Source organism: Pleurodeles waltl, chromosome 6, assembly GCF_031143425.1.
Source record: "Pleurodeles waltl isolate 20211129_DDA chromosome 6, aPleWal1.hap1.20221129, whole genome shotgun sequence".
Classification (NCBI taxonomy): domain Eukaryota; kingdom Metazoa; phylum Chordata; class Amphibia; order Caudata; family Salamandridae; genus Pleurodeles; species Pleurodeles waltl.
Genome location: NC_090445.1, coordinates 169,875,962 through 169,898,650, shown reverse-complemented (window position 1 = coordinate 169,898,650; position 22,689 = coordinate 169,875,962). Strand labels below are relative to the sequence as shown.

General features: G+C 44.9%; 2 protein-coding genes across 2 annotated transcripts in view; both read right to left on the bottom strand.

Annotated features, from left to right (window-relative positions):
* Nucleotides 1-5,282, bottom strand: part of LOC138299471 (amine oxidase [copper-containing] 3-like) — a 70,175-nt gene extending 64,893 nt beyond the window's left edge. The window contains exon 1 of the mRNA XM_069237738.1: nucleotides 3,566-5,282. Coding sequence (XP_069093839.1) covers nucleotides 3,566-5,165 — 1,600 coding nt within the window. The 5' untranslated portion in view covers nucleotides 5,166-5,282. The remainder of the gene's footprint in view (nucleotides 1-3,565) is intronic.
* A 2,009-nt stretch (nucleotides 5,283-7,291) lies between these two features.
* Nucleotides 7,292-22,689, bottom strand: part of LOC138301508 (amine oxidase [copper-containing] 3-like) — a 34,262-nt gene continuing 18,864 nt past the window's right edge. The window contains exons 2-4 of the mRNA XM_069242022.1: nucleotides 17,099-17,694; nucleotides 14,692-14,777; nucleotides 7,292-7,400 (exon numbers count right to left, since the gene is read on the bottom strand). Coding sequence (XP_069098123.1) covers nucleotides 7,292-7,400; nucleotides 14,692-14,777; nucleotides 17,099-17,694 — 791 coding nt within the window. The remainder of the gene's footprint in view (nucleotides 7,401-14,691; nucleotides 14,778-17,098; nucleotides 17,695-22,689) is intronic.

The following is a 22,689-nucleotide window of genomic DNA, read 5'->3' as shown; positions in this document are numbered from 1 at the left end:
TCTCTGTGTCTGTGTTAAAAGTAGGATGGATCGTGACCTTTACCATTAACACTGAGAGTAGGCTGTGTCTGTATGATATGATATACCATACCTATGGTCCCATTCCTGGGAGCACCAGGATGGCTGGCTTCTTGGATTCCTTGTATCAATATGGTAAAAGGACCACAGATTTGTCAAACAGTATACTTAGAGCAGAACACAACACAAACACCCAACATCGTTCAACACTAACAACCTCCTGCAAAACAGAACACGTGCCATATTGGGCATCAACATGCTTCCAACAGCACTTCCTCCTAAGAAACGACATATGTTACCTTCCAAACAATGTATTAGACAGAACATCTCATACACATACAACATCAGACATATTTAACAGTTAGGCCCTGATCACAGTTGGCCCAGTCATTTCATTTAATGAACAAAGTCACCTTTGCACCGAAAATGCAAAATGTACCTAACCCAGGGTTTTTCCTGCTTAATTTGTGGCAGGTTAACTGCACGCAATTGGTTGAGTGCATGGCCGACTATCTGAAATCATGCGCAAATTGTTCTTAATTCCCCATTTTAAAAGTTGCAGAGCGAAATCAGGTGCAAATTTAGCACAGAGTAAATACAGCACTACACAATTGCGGTATTTAAAGGGTGTGCAGTTTGCATCCATGGTTCGTACTGGGCATTTAATCAGTTCACTAGGTTGAAAAAAACATTCAATGTCACCACCGGCACTTAAAACCAGGCAATGGTACAGAGCTAAAGACGACTTGTAACAGCAACCAAACTCAGTCAAGATAAGCGAGCAAATGGATATCAGGACTCATCTAATACTTTCAGCTACTTTAAACACATGTAAATTAACAGGGCAATTTGGAAGCCAAGTAATCCAGTCAGCATGCAAGTATCTTGGCTAGACCTCCACAAACTTGTAACAAGTCCAATTATTAACAGCAGCACATCAACTACACTCAATCTGCCTCCTACTTACCACAACTCACATACATCAGGATGCAGCCTGAGATGGAACTCTTGAAACTTGGGCAAGTAGGTACCGAACCTGATTGGCACTGCAACGTCCACACCAGTGACAGAATGTGTGACCTATATGCACTTACAACAGAACATACCCTCCTACCCTTTCCACAGTTCTATACATAGGGCCAGTAATACTTCATTCCACCCATCTCCCTACTCTGCTTGTACTGTCTGTAACACTAGCTTCCACCCAATTATAAGTGCTCTTTGCTAGTAAGACTACTTTCTATCTACCAACCCACCCAAAGCAGCTTCCAGAAAACCCTATTCCCAGTCAATCATCCGTCCCTAAGGTCAATAGAACTTCGTTCCACACAGCTACCCCCTCTGCATTTACTGGAAGCCACCGTACCCAAAAATCATTCAAACCATTCCACGTCCATGTTAATTTCATGGTACGTTCCTTCCTATTTGCTGTGATGCATGCCCTTGGGTACATATGCAACTTCATCTCTTACCACCATTTGTATTAGATCTAAGTTAGAGGCTGCTGTTGCTGTGCCGCCATCCTCGTATAAACAAAAAAGCATAAATAAAAATTACATCTGTATATGCAACCGGGAGTTTTGGGTCACTCCTCTTCTTCCATTGATCAATTTAACTGTCATTCACATTTTGCGTCCTACCAAAGCATACAGCATGGGCAATGGGTCAGCTCACTTTAGGCATTGGCTCTCTTGAACTGTGAGTGACAGCATTCAGCCTAATTACATGCATGGATCCTCTTAATTAGAATTGTCAGGGCTGGTAGGCCAACACTTTCCTTTGCTAATTTTTATTTTCATTTTCAGCCCTTTTAATTGTATTTTAGGTACATGCATGCTATTTACTTGAGCCAACAGGATTTTTTTCTGTGATAGGCATTACAACTGAAAAGGGTTTTCATACCCATTTCAAATACACATGCTTGGTAGCAAACCCCCAAACTCTTCTACAAAAATTATCTATGATTGTTATTTTTTAGGGTCGAGCCTGCGTTGCATGCGCTCGCGCATGCGTATCGCAGCGAGACGCTTTAGTTATTAGAAAAGGGCTCGGAGCCCTGTCGACGTCACGTCAGTGTGTTTCATTGGTTCATCGGCTTGCCTAGTAAAATCTGCTTGCTTTCATTAGTGGAAGGCATGCATACGTCATGCCTTTTCCGGTGGTTAGCCCTCCTCGAGCGCAGCGACCAAGTACAGAAAACATGCGAGGCTCGCTGTTTTCTGTCAGATCGTGGACTACTTTTTCTATATTTTCCTAGCGCGATTTCGCTTGGCAGAAGTCGAGCACTTTACACAGTTAATTTCACTTTTTCGGGTTACATACTTAAAAGCACTTTTGCCGATAGATGAAAAGTCGGGTTAGGAGTTTACAACGCGATCAGCTCTAACATGAGCAAACGCAAGACCCGTTGAATTGCAAATGTTTGTTTTTAAATGCCATTGTTTGCAAGCGTATGGTCGCCCCAGTTAGGTGGCATCTTTCTTTTTAGCGTCCTTTTATTTTTGTGGCATAGTAATAAAAATTCAATAACAAGTGCAACACCGTCCCGTGGCCAAACCTACATGCTTTGCACATTTTTGTTGTTCTTTCTTACTTTAAATCAGGTGAGTCAGATTAAGTTCTAGGCAGACAATTTACCTAGACAGGATTACTCTAGTCATTGGAAGTCAGATAATGCATATAGTAATTCCCATTTTTTGTTTAAGAAATGCCCACAAAAGATTTTCGCAGAAAAACAGATCCTGACAAATACAGTGCCTAGCTGCCATGAAGCACTCTAGTGAGCTACAGGATTTTTTATAAGTCGTACAGTAGACTGTCTTTTTATATTTTTTAGCTTTAGTCTTTTTATCTTTTCAATCACTACAATTCTCAGTGACCTCAGTGAGCCTGTGATGGGAACAAAAATACTTACCTTGCATCACATCTGCCCATTTCAGCAACAAGGTACCTCGACTCTCCCCCACCGTTCACTGCTTAACTTTTAAGGGAAACTTTTACACTATGTCATGATGGGGCACACCTAAAAAAACAAAGCCCCAAAACTATGGCTAGGGAGCACCAGTTCCCTTAAAAAGCGAGCACTGGCATCAGCTGTGAGCAAAAAGCTGGGGACAATATTAACTTGGTAAGGATAACTCCATGCTCGTACAAGTAAATTTGCTTTCTGCTCGAGACTAGCGCACCTAAACACGGGGACACTGACATACTCAGCATATACAAAACACATTTTCAGTCCACATGCTTGCATTTACATAAAGAGGACATGTTGTTGATTAGAGAAATGCAAAATAAAAAATGTAATCAAAAATTTACATTATACCTTAGCAAACAAGCTGAGAAATTAATTGCATTTAAATTCGGAAGAGCAGTAATAGCATTTACAGTGAGCCTAGTATTGACCAAACATTCTTGACCTCTTCTCCTTTTGACTGACCACAAACAGAAACATCAACAACCTCAAAAGCAAAATAGATGACATTATCGACCAGGCAAAGGTCTGCTAAGTCTAAAGTATGGTAAAATACAATAAATGGGTTGAACTTACCTCCAATGTCTAGGTCAACTTTATAATTTATGAAGTGGGTGTGGAGAGTTCCCAAGGTGTGTTCACCAACTCTAGACCCGAAATCGAGACCGTCGGCATAGAGGAAGGACGAACTAATGTATCCTGTGGCAGACACTTTGGCTTCAATCACTCCATTTTGATAGAAAAGAAAGTCCCACACATAGTCGTAGTTGATGAGTGTTGAAACAGCCCTGATCACCAGGACGGTACTAGGTAGCCCACCGTAATACATAGAATGCAAGTTGGAATAGTGCCGCCTCAGAGGTATACCTGCATTCTGTTCAAATATGCATATGGAGTTTTTGACAGTTTCGGGAGTCTGGGATTCAATCATATGGTGGGTCTCCACGTAGGTAGCTTGATAGGGGCAGTCCACTCCCCTGACCAGCTCATGTGAAAATCTTCCAATGCCAAAACTGCTGTCTATGTACCTGGTTACAAGTAAGCCTGGAGCATTCGAACCATAGATTGCAATGGCCTCCTGCACACTCAGCTCGTAGACAACCCTCTCCCCCTGAAATCGTACATCAAAGAGACGCAACCCAGAGTTGACATGCTTTCCAAAGACAAAGCTCCAGGACTGAAAGAACACTTGGTTGTCTTTGACACTGTAGCGTGGGCCGGTGGGCTCATATTGGAAAGGAGTATTTGCAGTCGGGTCCCCTAGTGGATTCATGGAAGCAATGTCCATTTCAGATGGCACTTTACCCATTTTTTCAACTATCACTTTGCCTGCTTTATAATCCTCCTCTAGGTGAACCATGTTGTTGAAATACTTGCCCTTGTAAAACACTTTGACCACTCTCCACAGGGAGACATCTAGACTTTGATGGTCAACAAGGATTTCCAAACCCACCGGGTGAAGGAAGAAGCCGCTACCACTAACGTTATGAAAGAGGACAAACCAAGTTCTGCGGTCTCCAGATTGGAACCCCCGGGGGACTGTGGTGAGAGCAGCAAAGTTTGTTCCATCATAGTCAAAGGCATCTTTCAGGAAGATTGGCGCCTTGGCAAACTCTTTCTGGTAGATCAAAGAGTACATTTCCATGTACTCCTTACCAATCACAGGTCTGCGGTAGTAGGGGAGCTGGTCTTTGTACTTCTGCAGAGTGATGTCTGAGTGGTAAGTTGGGCGAGGCAGAGGGCCTATCACATACTCTGTAATATTAGGTACTTGCTGGTTGCCAAGGAAAACCACCGCCAGCGCTTCTCTTTTTGGCTGTGGTCCTCTGTCGTCTAGGAAATTCAGGGCATCTTGCTTTCTGGGGAGCAGGACATCGACGTAGTAAATACAGTTGTCGGAGGGGTTTGCTTCTGCAGCATCTACAAAGCCAGCACCAAGGTTCTGCTGAAGGTAATACACCACTTCTAATAATTCTGTAGGGTTGAGGTCAGAAAAGATCACGCCCTGACCATCTAGCTTTTCCTGTTGGACCGTCTGCTTTTCCTGCTGGCCACTGTGTTTTTGCCCCCCGCAGTCTTGAGATTTGGCCCCCGCACCAGACAAGAGTACACAGACCAGGGCTAAAATCGTGATCAATGCCAGGGCCAAAAGCACGAGAACTGCCTTCATATTCATGCCGGTGCAGTAGGCCCTGGGAGGCGAAGTGAAAATTGATGTTCCCGCGTCCTGCCCTACGCTGCAACAGTGGGTTTCCACATCATATGCTGCGCATATTAAATATGCAGAGCGACTGAGTTTCATAAGAGGATAAGAGACAGGCGAGGGAGGAATGAATGTGGCAAGCCAAAAAGGGCGGGCTACTCGTTGTGGCATCCAAAAAAGGATTGCTTTCTTCTCATCCTGCACAAAGACAGCAGAGTGGCTTCAAGGCCGGCTGCCTTGAGCAGAGGAGCCCCGGAAGGTTCGTGTGAGGGCGCGTAGTGTTGTTTTCGCATTGGAACCAGTCTGAAACACTGACGGTGACGCAGAAGGAAAGTAACCAAATATTGTACCCATCGAACTCTCGGCCTGGATCTGCATACCATCATACTTACTTTTTTTTAATCAAGTTGTCCACATCCTTTTTGGAAGAGAACACAAAACAAAATAATTTCACAAAGATGTAATGCAGAAGATGGCATGAATGTGTGGAGCCTGACTCTATACAAGAAAATGTTTGTAAAGGTCAAACAGTCGCCGCAGCACGTTGTAAATCAGTTCATAATATTATTGCTGCATTTTGGAAATGGCCCTTTGGGCAGGTCTTCCCCACACGTTTTGCCTTCACTCTTCCTATTTTTGATTAATTCGGTTTGCTGGCCCTAGGACTCTGTGTACTTTAACACTGCTAATCAGTGCTAAAATAAAATAATTGTGCTCTCTCCCTAAAGCGTGGTAACACTGGTATATACCAATTGGGAATATTTTATTTACTGATAAATCCCTCCTAAAGTGAACTACATGTGCCCAAGGCCTATAAATTAAATGCCAGTAGTGGGCCACTTAAGTAGCCCACTACACACCTCTCAGGCCTGCCATTGCAGAGCCTATGTGGACAGTTTTAACCTGCAATTTTGACCTAAGAATGTAAACTTTTTGTCAGGCCCAAACCTTCCCTTTTAATACATATAGATCTCACCTAGGTATGTCCTGGACAGCACAGAGGGCAGGGGGCAATGTATTTTAAAAGTAGGGCATGTATTTTCTTAGTTTTACATGTCCTGGTAGTGAAAACCTCCTAAATTCATTTTTCACTACTGGAAGGCCTATCACTCCCATATTATAACATTCGAGGTGCCTTATTACACTTTATAAGCACAATTACCAGATGGGAAGAGATAAAGACTTCAAGTCTGGAGTCTCTGGAATCACAATTTAAGAACCCTACTTATGCTGAAGTCGGATTTTAAATTGCAATTCAGTAAATGCCACTTTTAGAAAGCCTTGCTTTAGCCATTTGGTGCCTGCAGCCGGTCTCTGGTCACATAACTGGGTGTAGTTGGTCGTTGGGCTTTGTGTATTCCACCTAGACAGCCACACACAATGGGAGCTTAGGTGTGACTTGATGGGCCATCTGTGACTTGATGGGGCATCATGGGCAGGATGTAAGGGAGGAGCTTGTTACATCCTCACTTACACCAGAATAGGCTGTGTCCTGTCCCCACACAAAGGGCTGCATACCCCCTGTAGTTAGTCTGGAGCCATGGCAGGGAGGGCAGGACATCCGTGCACTTCAAAGGCATGTCTTTGAAGTCTTCCCCACATCAAAGACACCACTGGGAATGAGAACTGGACCTCAGACACCACCACTTCAGTGCAACTCTAGACCTGTGGTTACTCTGCCAGGAAGGACTGCTACGCTGTTGAAAGTACTGCCACTCCAAAAGAGCTGCTGCCTTGCTAGGATAACCTGCTACCCTCTTGCCTGGAGAGGAAGAACTGGACCTAGAGTCCACCTTGAACCCAGGGCTCCAGAGCGACTCAAAGGGATAGTCTGCTTGCCTCCTGATCTGAGCCTCAGGGACATAACAGGCTCCCCACAGCTCCTGGACCCATCCTCAACGAGTTCCTGATGCCTAGGAGGCTCCTCTCAGGTCTTGGGCCCTTGGAAGTTGTCTTTTTGGTCTTTATGTCAAGCATTTGGGCTCTTCGCGAACAGCCTATTCTCTCTGGAACCTCGTTGCTGTCCCAGAAATCCAGCGCGAGCAGCCTCAAGTTCGTCTCTTCACACAGCAAGCATCGCCGCTCATAACCGTGAGGCTTCAGCCCATCCATACGCGATGCACGGCTGGCTCTTCACGACCATCACCAGCAATGTCCAGCTTGCTTCCGGAAAACTTCTTCCCCATGAAGGGGACACTTGGCACAATTCTAGAGAAGGTAAAATTTCAGTCGGACTAATCTAGGACTGTTTCCAACCCATGCTCCATCAAGGTCAGCTTGAGCTTTTGATTTTGATCTGTTCCAATGCAACCAGATTGCCGTGGTTGGCCCCTTGTGCTTTTAGGCGCTATTTTGCAGTTTATTCTTTGAAAATTCATAACTCCAGTTCTACTTATTGGATTTTTGTCATTTTGGTCTTGTTTTATATAATAAAGTTTGCTCTATTTTTCCAACATGGTGTGGAACCTTTTGTGAGTTGCAAAAATATTTTACACACTGCCTCTAAGTTAAACATGACTGCTCTGTGCCAAGGTACCAGAGGGTGACCAAAGGTTAATTTAGGGTGTGTCTGACACTTACCCTGACTAGGATTGTGGCTGTTGTTTAACTTAGTTCAACCAACAACCTAATTTCTAACATTGCTGCAGATGATATAAAAGCTTAACACCACTCTGTATCAGACTTTCAATTTCCTTAGTATAATAGGACACAGAGCACGCAAGATTACCAAATCCAGACATGCGTAGTTCATCCAGGCCAAGTTTTTTAATGGGATGAATGGTACTACAAGTCCCAGATTATAAAGACAATTTCTGAACTGAATGAAATATTCACTCGTGGCTCTTGGAAAATTAAAAGTCAGTGGTTCTTCATGAAGCGGCCTTCAAAGCACATAATGGTAATGACATTCAATTTATGGCCTGTTTCCCGAACCAAGTACTTAACAGTCCTCATAACCCTGGTTTCAGACAGGCTGGTGGGGCTATAGTTGCTCTCACACTATGGACTCTGGATTTCTTTCCTGACAGATTTTAATGGTGAAGAAGGGCCTGTTCTCTGTATGGAACACCCCAGGATATTGCAGCGTGAACAAGATAATTTTGTGTCTTGTTCTTCTTCGGATGGGCTAATCCCTCCCAAAAATAAGATTTGGTTGTTCTTCTGCCCATGACCCTACCCAACGCCCATATCCGTAGCATCCTGCCATTTCTTCTTCTGTCCTTCCCTCCCAACGGACTGGTTCATTTTAAAAGTAGAGGCGTTGGGATGAAAGTTTGTTGCATGGCATGAAAAAGCTCTGCATTCCTGCGTTGTCTCAATAGTCCAGGGTTTTCCTTCAATGAACTAAACTATCATGAAAATCCACTGGATGATCTTCATCTTTTAATTTGCTGTTTGTCATCGAAGAATGCTTTGGTGACCCGGTGACTGCGCCATCCGAGTGGGAGTGGCTACTGCCTCCTCAGCCCAGTCTGTGTTGTGACAGGATAGCGGCAACGGTTAATGAATACATCTCGAAGGTGAAGGCAAAGAGACCCATTTCAATGGCATAGTACTGTCCCAACTTACCTTGGGAAAAGAGGAACTGGGAAGTATCTTTAAAGGAGCCCGAACCAGGTAACACTTGACACGGCTGCTAGAGCAGTCCATCCCTTAACTTCGTTTAACTTGTAGCATCAAGTGAGTCAACAAACCATGACATTTCCTGTCTCAAATTGTTTCTGAAACCACTTCAACGAGGATCACCCTGAACCTGTTGTTACCTTGAATTTCACAGTTGATCTTCTTTTGGCAGCCATAACTCTCAAGTACCACCCTTGGCTGGTATCCCGCTTAACCAGTCACTCCATTAACACTCATCAGCACGTCATATAATGACCAATCAAGAAGTCACTACTATTATTCTCCTAAACCACTTAGCCCAGCTAGCACCTTCAGCCACTCACCTGTTACCTAATCAGTTTTTCTAGATAGCCATCTATCATTCCAATAACCACTTAACTCTGTTTCACTCCACGTCTCCACCCCCCAACCATTCACTCGTTATTCCCACAACCACTCAAATAACCCCCATCACTTGGTCAGTCAGTCCACCAGTCATTTCAGGTACCTATAATCTCCTATTTTGGCCAGCACGATTATTTATTACTGTACCTTGCTTCCCATCAATTCGCTATTACTGCTATAAGTATCGCTTTGTGCTCCTGTCAACCAACTGGATCTAGAGAAAGGGCCTCCCAGTGCAGTGTTGAACACAAGACAACACTTCTGGTCATTTTGGTCTCCGATATAACCAAAGAACCACTTCTCTCCATTGCTGCTCTGAAACTCACACAGCAGTTACTGAACTTGCCTTCCATGAGCAATAGTTTTTCTGTAATTATAGTATGTATGGAAGGCCAGTCCTGCATATTCTAGACCCTTCTGAGCTTCAGGCCGGTTGACTACTGCAGTGTTCACAAAATGGATGAAAGAAAGAAGCGCAGACGCATGTTTAAACACTCCTACATCTAATCTTTATCTTTCTATGGTCGAGTTCTGAGACCTTTTTGATCACTATATGCCCAATAGTCCTTTCTAGGAGACCTTGGAGGCAGGAGTGCTTACAAACCCAGGGGTTGCGCCTTCGAGCTGGCTGTTAACTTCCACATACAAGAACACCAAAGAACCAGAGTTGCCATATAAAGTTAGTGCATTCACCACTCCTCCATGGGTAGGCTTGAAGCACAAAGACTTCATAAATGCCCTAAGTTGCCCTTCCTCAAGCGTACAGTGCAGGGACTATGTGAAAATTATTTGACATGTTAAGTGTTAAACAGATCTTCTCACCAAATATTCAGGGCGCTTTCCGCATGTTTTTTTTTACTGAAAGATGCATAACTCACTAGCCATTTTACTATTATTGTAACTTGTGACCCACATGTTAATCAAGGATCTCTGTAACAATGTACCCGGGGCTTTCTTATTTCCAATACAAACCTAACATCCAAAATGACATGTGCTCTGGTGCAGGCACATTAATCACGAGGACTGAAACTGTAACCATACAGTAGATGGAGCTGGCTAGAATACACATTGAAATATATACATAAAGCAGAAACTACAAAACATGTAAAAACTATTTTAGAGCTGATGATTTTTCAATGAGTTTTAAGTGAATAAAGACACACTGTTATATTAAAAACTACTAACAAGATTTATACAAAAATTTGTATTTTAATACCATCTTGTGGCCCTTTCAGAACTCCAAAACATGTGCAATTCTCTTGCATTTTGATCTGAGAGAAGGGGCATACATCCAGTCCTGCGGATCTTCAAAAATGATAGGGATGCAAATTGGATTCCCACAGGCAAGGTCAATTGCTTAGAGCCCATACCCAGATGAACCCTTTGGGCATCAACAGGTGGATGCACAATAGCATGTGTGGCTAATGGCTTTGAGACAATCAGAATGCCAGCTGCAAGTTTTCCTACCTCACATAATAGATACAGCACACCATCAGAGGTGTAAGCATCCCTCATATAACGGGTGAAGCTGGACATTAGCAGTGCTAGCTTCCCTCCCTCATGCAGCAGGTACAGCACAGTAAAGGTACAAGCGTTCCTCAAAGACAGAAAAGTTTTAGCTCTACATCAGCAAAACAACCTTCCTAAATAGGACAGCACCATCTTTCTCAACAGTGTAAATACCCTCATCTATTTGATGGGTATGTGTCAGTATGATTGTGTATATTGGTAAGTGTATGGAGGGCTGAGCGGGGTGAACGGTTAAATATGGATGATATGATATTGGGACTGGCAGAGCACAAAATACCCTAAGGTGTCAAAATGCTAATGGAAAGAACCCAATACCAAGCGGAGAGCGAAAGGGGTCCCAACACTAAGGGAGGTGAAGAGTAAAAAGCCAGGTTTTCAGCTGTTTTTTAAATGGTGCTAAGGAGTCAGGTTCTGAAATATGTGTAGGCAGAGTATTCCAGAGCTTAGCAACAGCCACCAAAATGGCCTGACCTCCCCACCTGGGCTTACGGAATCTGGGAACCTGCACCTGCTTACGAAAGGAGGACCTGAGTAGCCTACTCGAGCAGAACTGCCAGTGGAATAAGGAATTGAGTTGACTAGAGCCTTTGTTGATGCAAGGCCAGAAAAACAATGCAAAAAGCCTTGAAGATAATTCTTTTTTTGACCGGACGTCAATGGAGGAAGCGAATATCTTCTCTGACCGACACATGCCTTGGAATATTAAGGAAAAGACTGGACAACCTGAAGTTTGTTAACACAGGATGCATTCATGTTAAGGTAAAGAGAGTTGAAGTAATCCAGTCGTGAGGTAATGAGTGCTATAATGACTGCTTGATGCATATTCTCTGGGATATAACAAAAGATCTAGGTGTTATCAAATACAATAGCCAGGTTTTTGGCTGATTTGACAAGGGTGAGAAGAGGTCCACATTCCACCAGCCACCAGACAGATTCCTGAGTGCCAAAGACCAAAACCTCAGTTTTGTCAGGATTGAGTTTAAGGGTGTTGTCTTTCCTCCACCTACTGATGCTGGACATGCAGTAATTGAACTTCTCAGCTACAGACGTAAGCTCTTTAGGAATGGGCACACTAGTTTGATTTCATCAGTGTACGACAGTAATATAAACCCGAAGAAGCACCAATTCAGCCAACGGAGCAACATACATGTTAAAAAGTGTTGTACTCAGGGACGAGCCCAGAGGGACTCCACAATGAAGACTAAAAGCTTCCGCCTTAGAACATCCACAACTGAGTTTGAACTCTGTTAGTAAAAAAAGAGGAAAGAAGCTTAAGAGCAGACCCACCGACCCAAATATCCTGCCATTGAATCATCTGTGCCGACCTAACAATGTTGAATGCTGCAAACAAATCAAGTGGCAGCAGGATGGCCACTTCCAGTGAACCTAGCAATGAATACTGTCAGCTACCACAATAAGGGCAGATTCTGTGTTATGACTAGACCAGAAGCCATTTTAATAGGGATTAAGAATGTTGTGAGCCTGGATGAATGTAACAAATTCCTGGTTAACAATTTTTTCAAAGATTGTAGCCTGCAAAGGAAGCTGGGAAATGGGGCAGATATTTTTGAAATCCCCATCATCCACATTACGTTTTTTTAATAGCGGAGTAACAATCGCTTCCTTCCAAGAGGCGGGAAAAACTCCCGATTGCAGAATGAGAGTAAACATGTTCTGCAGGAAATTGGCAATGGGTTCCAAAGCCAGATGAAGTACTTTAGTGGAGCAGGAATCCACTGGGGACCCAGATTTAACACTCAACAAAAGATCTTGGTTTGCTGCAAAGAGATGAGGTAATTCTGTGAGCTGTTTGTGCTGAATGCCTGGACAGGCACCTTTGGGCAAGAGTCCACTGTCCAGTGACAGACTGAAGATGGAATAGATATTTAGAATTTTGTCCTGAAAATATAGTGCCATTCTGTTACAGAAACCTTGAGAAGAGGTCACTAGACCCTGAAACAGGGAGTAGGGGTTGGGGTGGGGGCAGGGGTTCGACAGAGGATTAACTGCTTTAAAAAGTAAAGAATTATTTGCAGCCCTAATGTTTTGGGTGAACAGTGCACTTAGCAGATTTGATGGTGAGGTTATAATGCAACATTCCTTATTCATACAGGCCAAAGGTAGATCTCCACTTCCTCTCTTGTCTAAGGCCCACTGACGGATGGGTAAGTGGGAGATGAATGGCTGTATCATTGTGTGAGTGGAAGGAAGAGGTTGTGGTAGAATGGTTGGGTGAGTTGGTGGGTGAGTGGGAGGCTTGATGGCCCATGAATTTATGTTTGAATGGTTGCTGAATTTGTGTGGATGGCTAGATGGATAAGTAGAGCTCTGTGAATAGAGAATGTATGTGGAAAGATGATGTCTGTGGATTGATGGGTATTTGTGCAAAGGTGAGTATTGATCAGATTGTGTGCTTATGGGTAGATTAACTGTCACTTTGTGTATGAGGTATATGTGTATATCTAGGGTACATGGAGAGATGTATGTGCAGACAGATCATGTGCGTGTGTGTAGCTGTTGATGGATCCACACACCTTGATGCTGCTGCTTGTGGAGCTGCTCTCCTTGGCACATCGTGAGTAGCTATCTTGTAGGGCACTACCAACTGCATTCTGGGCAACAAAGTACTGCATATGACTCTGATGGAGAGCACCACCACCTAATACCATTGGGAATACTGATACTATGACTGGGATTCTGGATTTTGTGCATGTATGTGTCATACTCTAGTATTGGAAGTTTCTGAAAGCATGCTTTCAAACATGATGTCTTTCACATGAAGCTCTGCCTCTGACGCTGCTGGTTGTTAGATAGGTACATTACAGAAAAGCTCATAACTTAAAGAATAGAAGGAACGAGGAATAACATGTGATAGCACTTAAAGGATTCACATACATATTCCAAAAAGTGTGCCACTTCAGAATGAGGTATATCAAACAGTAGCACTGATAACAAAGCAGGAGACATTACATTACAGTACATGAGCCAGTTTATAATGAGTTATAACACGTGGTAGCACTGAAATAAAGGATTGCCATACACAGTCCAAAATGTGAGCCAATTCCAGAACGAGGTATAACATGCAATAGTACTGAAAATAAAGGCATCACTTGCACAGCGTAGAACGAGATACAATATGCAGTAGTACTAAAAATAAATGTATGAAATTCACATTCCAAAAAGTGAGTCACCTCAGAAGAAGGTCTAACGTGGTTGCATTGAAATAGAGGATTGACGTGCACGTTCAAAAAAGAGATATACTATGAAGTAGTACTGATAACAAAAGAAATGACATGCACATTTCATGAAGTGAGCCATCCCAGAATGAGGTATAACATGCAGTAGTACTGAAAACAAAGAGGTGACATGCATAGTTAAAAATGTTGGCCAGGTCAGAATGAGGTATAACATGAGGTAGTATTGACAATAAAAAGGGTGACATGCACATTTCAAGAAGTGAGCCATCTGAGGCTGCTGGATTTGGGCAACAGCATCACCTGAATTGTGCGGCACTGAGTCCAATCCCACACCATCTGACAACTGTCGGCCTAATTAATTTCCGGCCAGCTAGCAGCACCTCATCAATGCCCAAGAGCAGTGACAATTTGTGGCAACCAGGCGCATGACATTGTGACTTCTCAGGGAAATCATGGTGGATCACTTCTCATCCTTTTCTCCCAGTTACATTAGTCTCCCACGTGCAAAGACAAGCAGAGGCAGAAAAATGGTTCAATAAGAATCAGCTGCATCTTAGATAAAATGACATAAAATGCAATAATTAGAATGATGAAACATACTATAAGCAAAATGGTGACAAGGAAAGTGAAACACAGGAAAAGTCCCACCATACTGTCACTATGCACACTATATGCAATTCCTACGTAAGCTATGTTAGAGCACAGCAGGAGAAGCCCTAATCCGCATCTTCAGGATTCCCCCTGGAAGACATCATCCCCCATACCTGAGTATGACAGTAGTGAAGATGCCTGTTATCTGTAGGGTCACCAGCCCCAGGTGGGCCCGGGAACCGTTGGTCTCAGCAAGTCGCTGTAACAAAGTAAGACAGCATGCAGTTGTGGTCATCTGGCTGGAACCTCCCTCTAACGTGCATGGTACAGGGAAATGTTTTTATAATAAAACAACTGATGTTCTCAGGAAATGTCCCCATGTAAAAATATGTGTGTTTCTGTGAATGTTAGAGATTCAGTGTACCGCTTGTGCCGACAACCCTATCTTGTTGCAGCCTTGAGGAAAGCACAGAGTGAAAAAATGTAGTGCTAGGAAATGCAATGCTTTGCTAGGTGAAAAAATAACTAGATAAAGAAAATAAAACACCACCACAGATGTGGCCGATTCTAAAATAATAAAATGAAACAGAAATAAAATGCCACTAGGCCTAAGAGCACAATCATAAGGCCTAGTTACTAACATAACGTGTCCAGAGGCATCACTAAAATGGTTCTACAACACTAAAATGAGATACAACATGCAGTAGTACCAAACATAAAGGAGTGACATGCATATTCTTATAAGAGAGCCATCACATAATGAGTTATAACATTTGGTGGTAACCAGACATGTTTCAATTCTAAGATACATACATACAGCTGTGACTCCAACAAGTGTGCTAACCAACTGGCCAGTCATCAGAAGTCTTTTTATTTACATTGCTTAGGGCTGACATAGTACAAAGAGCAATAAAAACTAATATTTCGTATGCCAAGGAACTGTGAGTACCTGTATATGTTTGCCTTGCGATTTTCACCGTAGTGCAGGATAGTGCAGAGTGAAGAACCAGCTTTCGCTGCTGGAGCATTGTGCCATGAGCACCACATACAAGACCTGACAAGGGCTCGAATCTCTGACACTGTTGGGGATCAGATCATCATTCCAAACAGTACACAGAAGTGGAGTGACAGGACGTTTCCCTCTGCACCATGTCAATTGTAACATAGCCGTCCAAGTCAATGCTGACTTCATCTAACATGTGTGATCACAGCCAGCAGGACCCGACTGGCACTGCCAGGCCATGACCCAACTAGGAAAATACTCAGGGGTGCTACCCCCCCAAATAGCCCTCTTTAAAACTTTCTATTTGTCCATGTTAAAAGTAGGGTGGGCTACCAACTTTTAACAGGGAGAACGAGAACCAGCTATATCTGTATGACATGATCCTGGGAGGGGCAGGCCAACTGGGCCCTGAATTACTTGTATCAGTCTGTAAACCAAACTACAGGATTGTCTAACGGCATACTTAGAAAATAACATAACCATCGGAACCAACGTGACCCTAACAACATTCAACCCTCATATAAACCCTTTTGAAAGACATAAGACAAACAGTGGTTGGACAGAATTTCAAAAGCAAAAATATTGTGCCACAAAATATTGTGTCAAGAATAGTCATGACAAAAATAATATGAAAGTAAGCTTCTATAGGTAAACAAACATTTATTATATATAACCCTGGATGCATGTGCCTTGACAATACATATATCTTCAAGATACATAGATGTGGAGTTAAGAATTGGAGGAGAATAAATTTGACTCCACCTCTACACCTTGCAAATGCACAATATATATGTGCATTTGACACTACGTCCTCTGTGTGATTTAACATTATTAATGTAAAGTGTTGCACTTAAAGTGAGCACAATACTGAAGTATATTCACTGTAGAACTAGCGATTCAGTTCTACAGTGAATAAACCTATGTGCCTTAGCTTAATTAAACAAAGTATATTCTTAAGGGATTGAATAAAACCATCCTCACATTATTAAAATGTATTAACTTTAGAAACTAGAAAATTCATCTTCTCACTAATGTCACTGTGACAGATCGAACAGTATACAAACGACAACGAGGTATGCGTTTAGTTTATGGTGGGATTTTTATTCTAAGTTTAAGGTGGAATAAAGGAAAAAAAAACATGACGTTTATAACCAAGCGGGCGGGGTTTCCTTAGGGTTTGCGGTGTTATTATTCAGTTTTCTGTAGTGTTGATTGGGTCTCAAGGTCTCTTGTTTCTTTTCCAGGGTGACTTCTGGCGGGTCTCCTCAGGTGGATTCCAGGATACCGGAAAACAAAGGAAAACAACACCCGGGTAAGTATGGGGTTTAACCAAGATTATCTCACTCTTTCTCTGTAGTCTTGTCTGGGCATGGGTAGGAACGATAAGGAGGGGTGGGTGTCTGTGTGGAGTTGGGGGATAGGTGCTCTCAATCTCTAGTCATAGATTTGTGGGGTGCTCATACGTGCTCGTTATTGTGCCCCTTTCTTTTCCCTCCCTTTCCTCCCTTTTTCTCCTCTATATCCCCTCCCAGTCCCTAGTCTGATATGGCCTTTGTTTTAGTCCACAAGGACCGTACCTTGGTGAGCCACGACCCTCCAGGGTGGTGGCTGACGTTGTGGCGTTCCTCTGCTGCGGTCTCCTCTCTTGGGCTCTCCTCTCCTCGATCTCCTCCGGTCTCCTCTCCTGGGCTCGCCTCTCCCTGGTCTCCTTCTCCTGGGCTCTCCTCTCTTGCTCCTCCGGTCTCCTCTCCTGGGCTCGCCTCTCCCCGGTCTCCTTCTCCTGGGCTCTCCTCTCCTGCTCCTCCGGTCTCCTCTCCTGGGCTCGCCTCTCCCCGGGCTCCCTTTCCTGCTCTCTCTCCTCGGTCTCCTTCCTCCTGGGCTCTCCTCTCCTGCTCCTCCGGTCGTCTCTCCTGGGCTCTCCTCTCCTCGATCTCCTCCTCCCCTGTTCCGGGTCCGTGCTCTCTTTTGGCCACGCCGCGCCGGGAAACCCACCCGGTTTCCCCGGCAACGGCCCTCCTCCTGCCTCGCTCGTATCGCGTCGCCCCGGCAACGGGGAGACGCGGACATGGCGTATCGGCCTGGTCCGATACATCATGTCGAGCCGCGGTTGCCGGGAACACCCGGTCACACACCCCTTCCCAAGAACGGTCCTGATCGAGGACCGAGGTAGAGTCTGGGTATCGGGAGAGATAATCAGCCGGGGCCTGCTGGGGACCAGGGATGTGACGGACCTGAAATGAAAACGGTTGGAGTTCAAGGAACCACCTCAAGATCCGTGAATTCGTATCTTTATGAGTCGACAACCAAGTGAGGGGAGCATGATCTGTATAGAGAATAAAAGGGCGACCCAAAAGGTAATACTGCAAGGTGTCTACAGCCCATTTGATGGCCAAACATTCCTTTTCGATCGTGGGATAGTGGCGCTCCCGAGGAAACAGTTTCCTGCTAATATACACTATCGGGTGATCCCTACCGTCCCCATCGGGCTGGGTCAGTACCCCTCCTAGCCCGACATCAGAGGCATCTGTATAGAGGTGGAATGGTTTTGAGAAATCTGGGCACCGTAGGATGGGCTCCCTAGTCAGAAAGGTTTTTAGTTGGTCAAAACTAGTCTCCTGTTGATCCGAAAAAGGGGCTAAGTGATTAGGACGAGATTTAGCCAGAAGATCCGTAAGGGGGGCGGCCAGGGTGGAATAATTGGGAATGAATCTTCGATAGTAGCCGACCAACCCTAGGAAGGAACGCAAATCTTTCTTCGTTGCAGGGCTAGGTGCATTGATAATAGCTTCGACCTTCTTAGATTGTGGTTGGAGGTTCCCTTGACTGATTTTGTATCCTAAGTATGATATGTCAGGTTGTCCGATAACGCATTTTTTTGGATTGGCAGTTAACCCTGCCTGTCTCAGAGTATGGAATATCTGTTGCAAATGCAGTAGATGATCATTCCATGTTTCACTGAATATAACTACGTCATCTAAGTAAGCAGCTGAAAAATGTCGAAAGGGGTTTAGGAGGCTGTCCATTAACCGTTGAAATGTCGCTGGGGCTCCATGCAGTCCGAACGGCAACACCGTGAAGTGGTACAGACCGGACTGCGTGGCAAAGGCCGTTTTCTCTTTATCTTCTGTGGCTAGTGGAATCTGCCAATATCCTTTAGTTAAATCTAGGGTGGACATGTATTTTGCTTTTCCTAGTTTTTCTAATACATCATCCACCCTGGGTATTGGATAAGTATCGAACATGGAATGTTCGTTGAGTTTCCTGAAGTCGATGCAGAACCTAATAGTACCATCAGGTTTTGGTACCAGGACAACTGGGGAGCACCAGGGACTAGTAGAAGGCTCTATTACTCCTAATTCTAGCATCTTTTGGATCTCGTCCTCCATAATCTGTTTCCTGGCTTCTGGGATACGATACGGTCGTAACCGGACAATTGTACCTGGTGCAGTCCGTATTTTATGGGCAATCATAGAGGTTTTGCCTGGCACTATGGAAAAAAATGTCCTGAAATGTTCCAGTAAACTGAATACCTGTTCCCTCTCTAATTTTGTCAAGGAGGCGTTCACTGAGGGCAGACTCTCCTCAATAGTGGTCTCGGTCGGGCAAAATTCAATTTGTACCCTCCCATTAGGACATAGAAACCGGCCCATGGCTTCGGTCGAGTTAGAGCTCTCTGGTTCTTCCCATTTCTTTAAGAGATTTATATGATAGATCTGGGTTTTCTGCGGCGTGGTCGAGATTTCAATTAGGTAAGTGACCGGGGAAACGGCTCGTAGCACTTTATGTGGACCGTGCCATTTTGCAACCAATTTGTGTTCGGACGTGGGGCGCATTATAAGTACCCGATCCCCTGGTAGTAGAACCCTTAATTTACTCCCTCGATCGTAATACTGTTTTTGGTTCTGTTGGGCTTGTTCCATATTTACTCGGACTGTATCCCATAACCCTTGTAACTGAGACCGTAAGTCGTGGGCATATTCTAATAAGGGTTTCCCCCCTTCCTCCGCCTCCTCTTCCCACGCTTCTATGGCCATGTCCAGCAGGGATCGGGGCTGTCTTCCGAACACGAGTTCAAAAGGACTGTGTCCGTTGGACGCCTGTTCATGTGTACGTATAGCATACAATACCAGTGGCAACCTTTGATCCCAGTCTCTCCCTGACTCCTCTACTACTTTCCTTAGCAGGGTTTTTATGGTACGGTTGTACCGTTCCACCAGTCCATCGGTCTGTGGATGGTACACCGAGGTACGAATTTGGGAAATACCTAACGTTTTACACACCTGCTTCATGAGTGTAGACATAAAAGGAGTTCCCTGGTCAGTGAGTATTTCATGTGGAAATCCTACTCGAGAAAATACATTAATCATTGCTTGGGCTACTGTTTTGGTTGTCATACTTTTTAAAGGAATGGCCTCTGGGTATCGGGTGGCATAATCTACCATGACTAGGATATATGTGTGCCCTTTCGTGGAGGGTACTAGGGGACCTATCAAGTCCATTCCCATCCTACTAAATGGAACGTCTATGATGGGTAATGGCATGAGAGGCGCTTTCCTAGGTCTACCAGGTTCGGTAAGTTTGCACCTGGAACATTGGGAGCAAAATTTTCGTATGTGGGCGAAAACCCCTGGCCAATAAAACCGCCGGAGGAGGTACTCCTCTGTTTTTTCCCTTCCGAAATGACCTCCTCCGGGTTGACAGTGGGCTAAGGTTAGAACATGTTCTCTATAGTGCTCGGGCACTAACAACTGTTGCTTACGGTCCCCGGAGCGATTAGTGGTTATTCGATATAAGAGGTTTTTTCTAATTAAGAAGTAGGGACCCACCTCTTCGGTTTCTTCTGATTTGGCTGACTTCCAAGCTTGGGCGAGAGAAGGATCTTCTCTCTGTCTTTGGGGAAACCCGACAGCCACCTCATGTGTCTCGGCAATCAGACCTGAGGGTGTGCCATGTGCCTCTGTCTCCCGGTGGTTTGCTTTTTCGACACGCTTCTCCCTACGTGACAGTTTCCTACGGGTAGAGGGGGGCTCTAGGTCGCTGTCAGAAAAAGGAGCACCCCTCCACCAATCCTGGGTCAGGGTTGGTTGTCGAACGTGGTCCAGGATCTCCTGGAAATGTTCGTAATCAGTCCCAATAATACATTCCTCTATCAGGTCTGACATTATACCCATAGGAAGGATGTCCCTGTAATTCCTCCACTCTACTGTCATGGCCTGTAAGGGGTATCTCTCCTTATCCCCATGAATGCAGCAAATAGTCACCCAATGTTCGACTTCCTGGTCTGCTAGGGCTAGGAGATCCTTCCTTATCACGGATTGACTGCACCCGGAATCTATAAGAGCCCAAACCACTCGACCATTAACGTTCAAGGACTGTTTAAATTTGGGGTTGCCCCGGCCTGTACTCAGCACCCGTCGTCGGGCAACTCCAACCTCCATGGGTTCACTATTGTCTTGTTTTCTTGGACACATACGGGCAATGTGCCCCCATTCCCCACAGTTATAACACTGAGGACCCGGTACTGGTGGATGCTCGTAGGTTCTGCGAGGTATGGGTTCTTCGGAAAGGACTCTGGGAGTGCTTTTCGGGTTGGGGAGCCCCGGTTTTATGCTGGGGCGGGTTGGCATATTTCGCACATCCACCGAACGATGATATGCACATGCTAAGTCAATTGCCATCTCCGTATTCACCTTGGGATGTTGACGGATCCAGTGTGTTGTAGCCGTAGGCAAGGCATCTAAATATTGTTCGAGTACAATTGTTTGGATTACTTCTTCCCGGCTATTCCCTGACGGACCCAACCATTTTAAAGCCAAATCGTTTACCCGATAGTAGAAGGTTCGGGGATCCTCGTTCGGTCCCCATTTGATTTTCCTGAATTTGACTCTATAATATTCAGTGTCATGCCCCACCCGCTCTAATATACTGGTCTTTATGTCGTAGTATGGGGTTGTTCCCCCGGGGTTCGCTGCTTGATACGCGGCTTGTAGGATTCCCGTAAGTAGGGGGGCGACATACTGGCCCCATCTATCTTCCGGCCATTGTGCGGTTGAGGCCACCCTTTCAAAATTAGTAAAAAAGGATTCGGGATCTTCCCCTTCTTGATATTTTTGCAAGACGGAACTTGGGACATTGGGGTGTACCTTAGTGGTAGCAATAGTCTCCGTTAGTTTCTTCATGGCCGTCTCGTGGACCAGTTGATTATTGGCCAGTATGGTTGCCTGACTTTTCAAAGCCGACTGTAAGGCTTCACGGTCCTCCTTAGCCTCCCTCTGGTGGGCCTCCCACACCAGTTGTAGGTGTCGTTGGCCTTCGGCCAACTGTTTTATCATGTCCTCCAGCGAGGGGGCGTCGCTCATTGTGTATACTGTTCGATTGTCGAGGATCTAGAATCAAATCCCACTTCTGACACCACTGTGACAGATCGAACAGTATACAAACGACGACGAGGTATGCGTTTAGTTTATGGTGGGATTTTTATTCTAAGTTTAAGGTGGAATAAAGGAAAAAAAAACATGAAGTTTATAACCAAGCGGGCAGGGTTTCCTTAGGGTTTGCGGTGTTATTATTCAGTTTTCTGTAGTGTTGATTGGGTCTCAAGGTCTCTTGTTTCTTTTCCAGGGTGACTTCTGGCGGGTCTCCTCAGGTGGATTCCAGGATACCGGAAAACAAAGGAAAACAACACCCGGGTAAGTATGGGGTTTAACCAAGATTATCTCACTCTTTCTCTGTAGTCTTGTCTGGGCATGGGTAGGAACGATAAGGAGGGGTGGGTGTCTGTGTGGAGTTGGGGGATAGGTGCTCTCAATCTCTAGTCATAGATTTGTGGGGTGCTCATACGTGCTCGTTATTGTGCCCCTTTCTTTTCCCTCCCTTTCCTCCCTTTTTCTCCTCTATATCCCCTCCCAGTCCCTAGTCTGATATGGCCTTTGTTTTAGTCCACAAGGACCGTACCTTGGTGAGCCACGACCCTCCAGGGTCGTGGCTGGCGTTGTGGTGTTCCTCTGCTGCGGTCTCCTCTCTTGGGCTCTCCTCTCCTCGTTCTCCTCCGGTCTCCTCTCCTGGGCTCGCCTCTCCCTGGTCTCCTTCTCCTGGGCTCTCCTCTCCTGCTCCTCCGGTCTCCTCTCCTGGGCTCGCCTCTCCCCGGTCTCCTTCTCCTGGGCTCTCC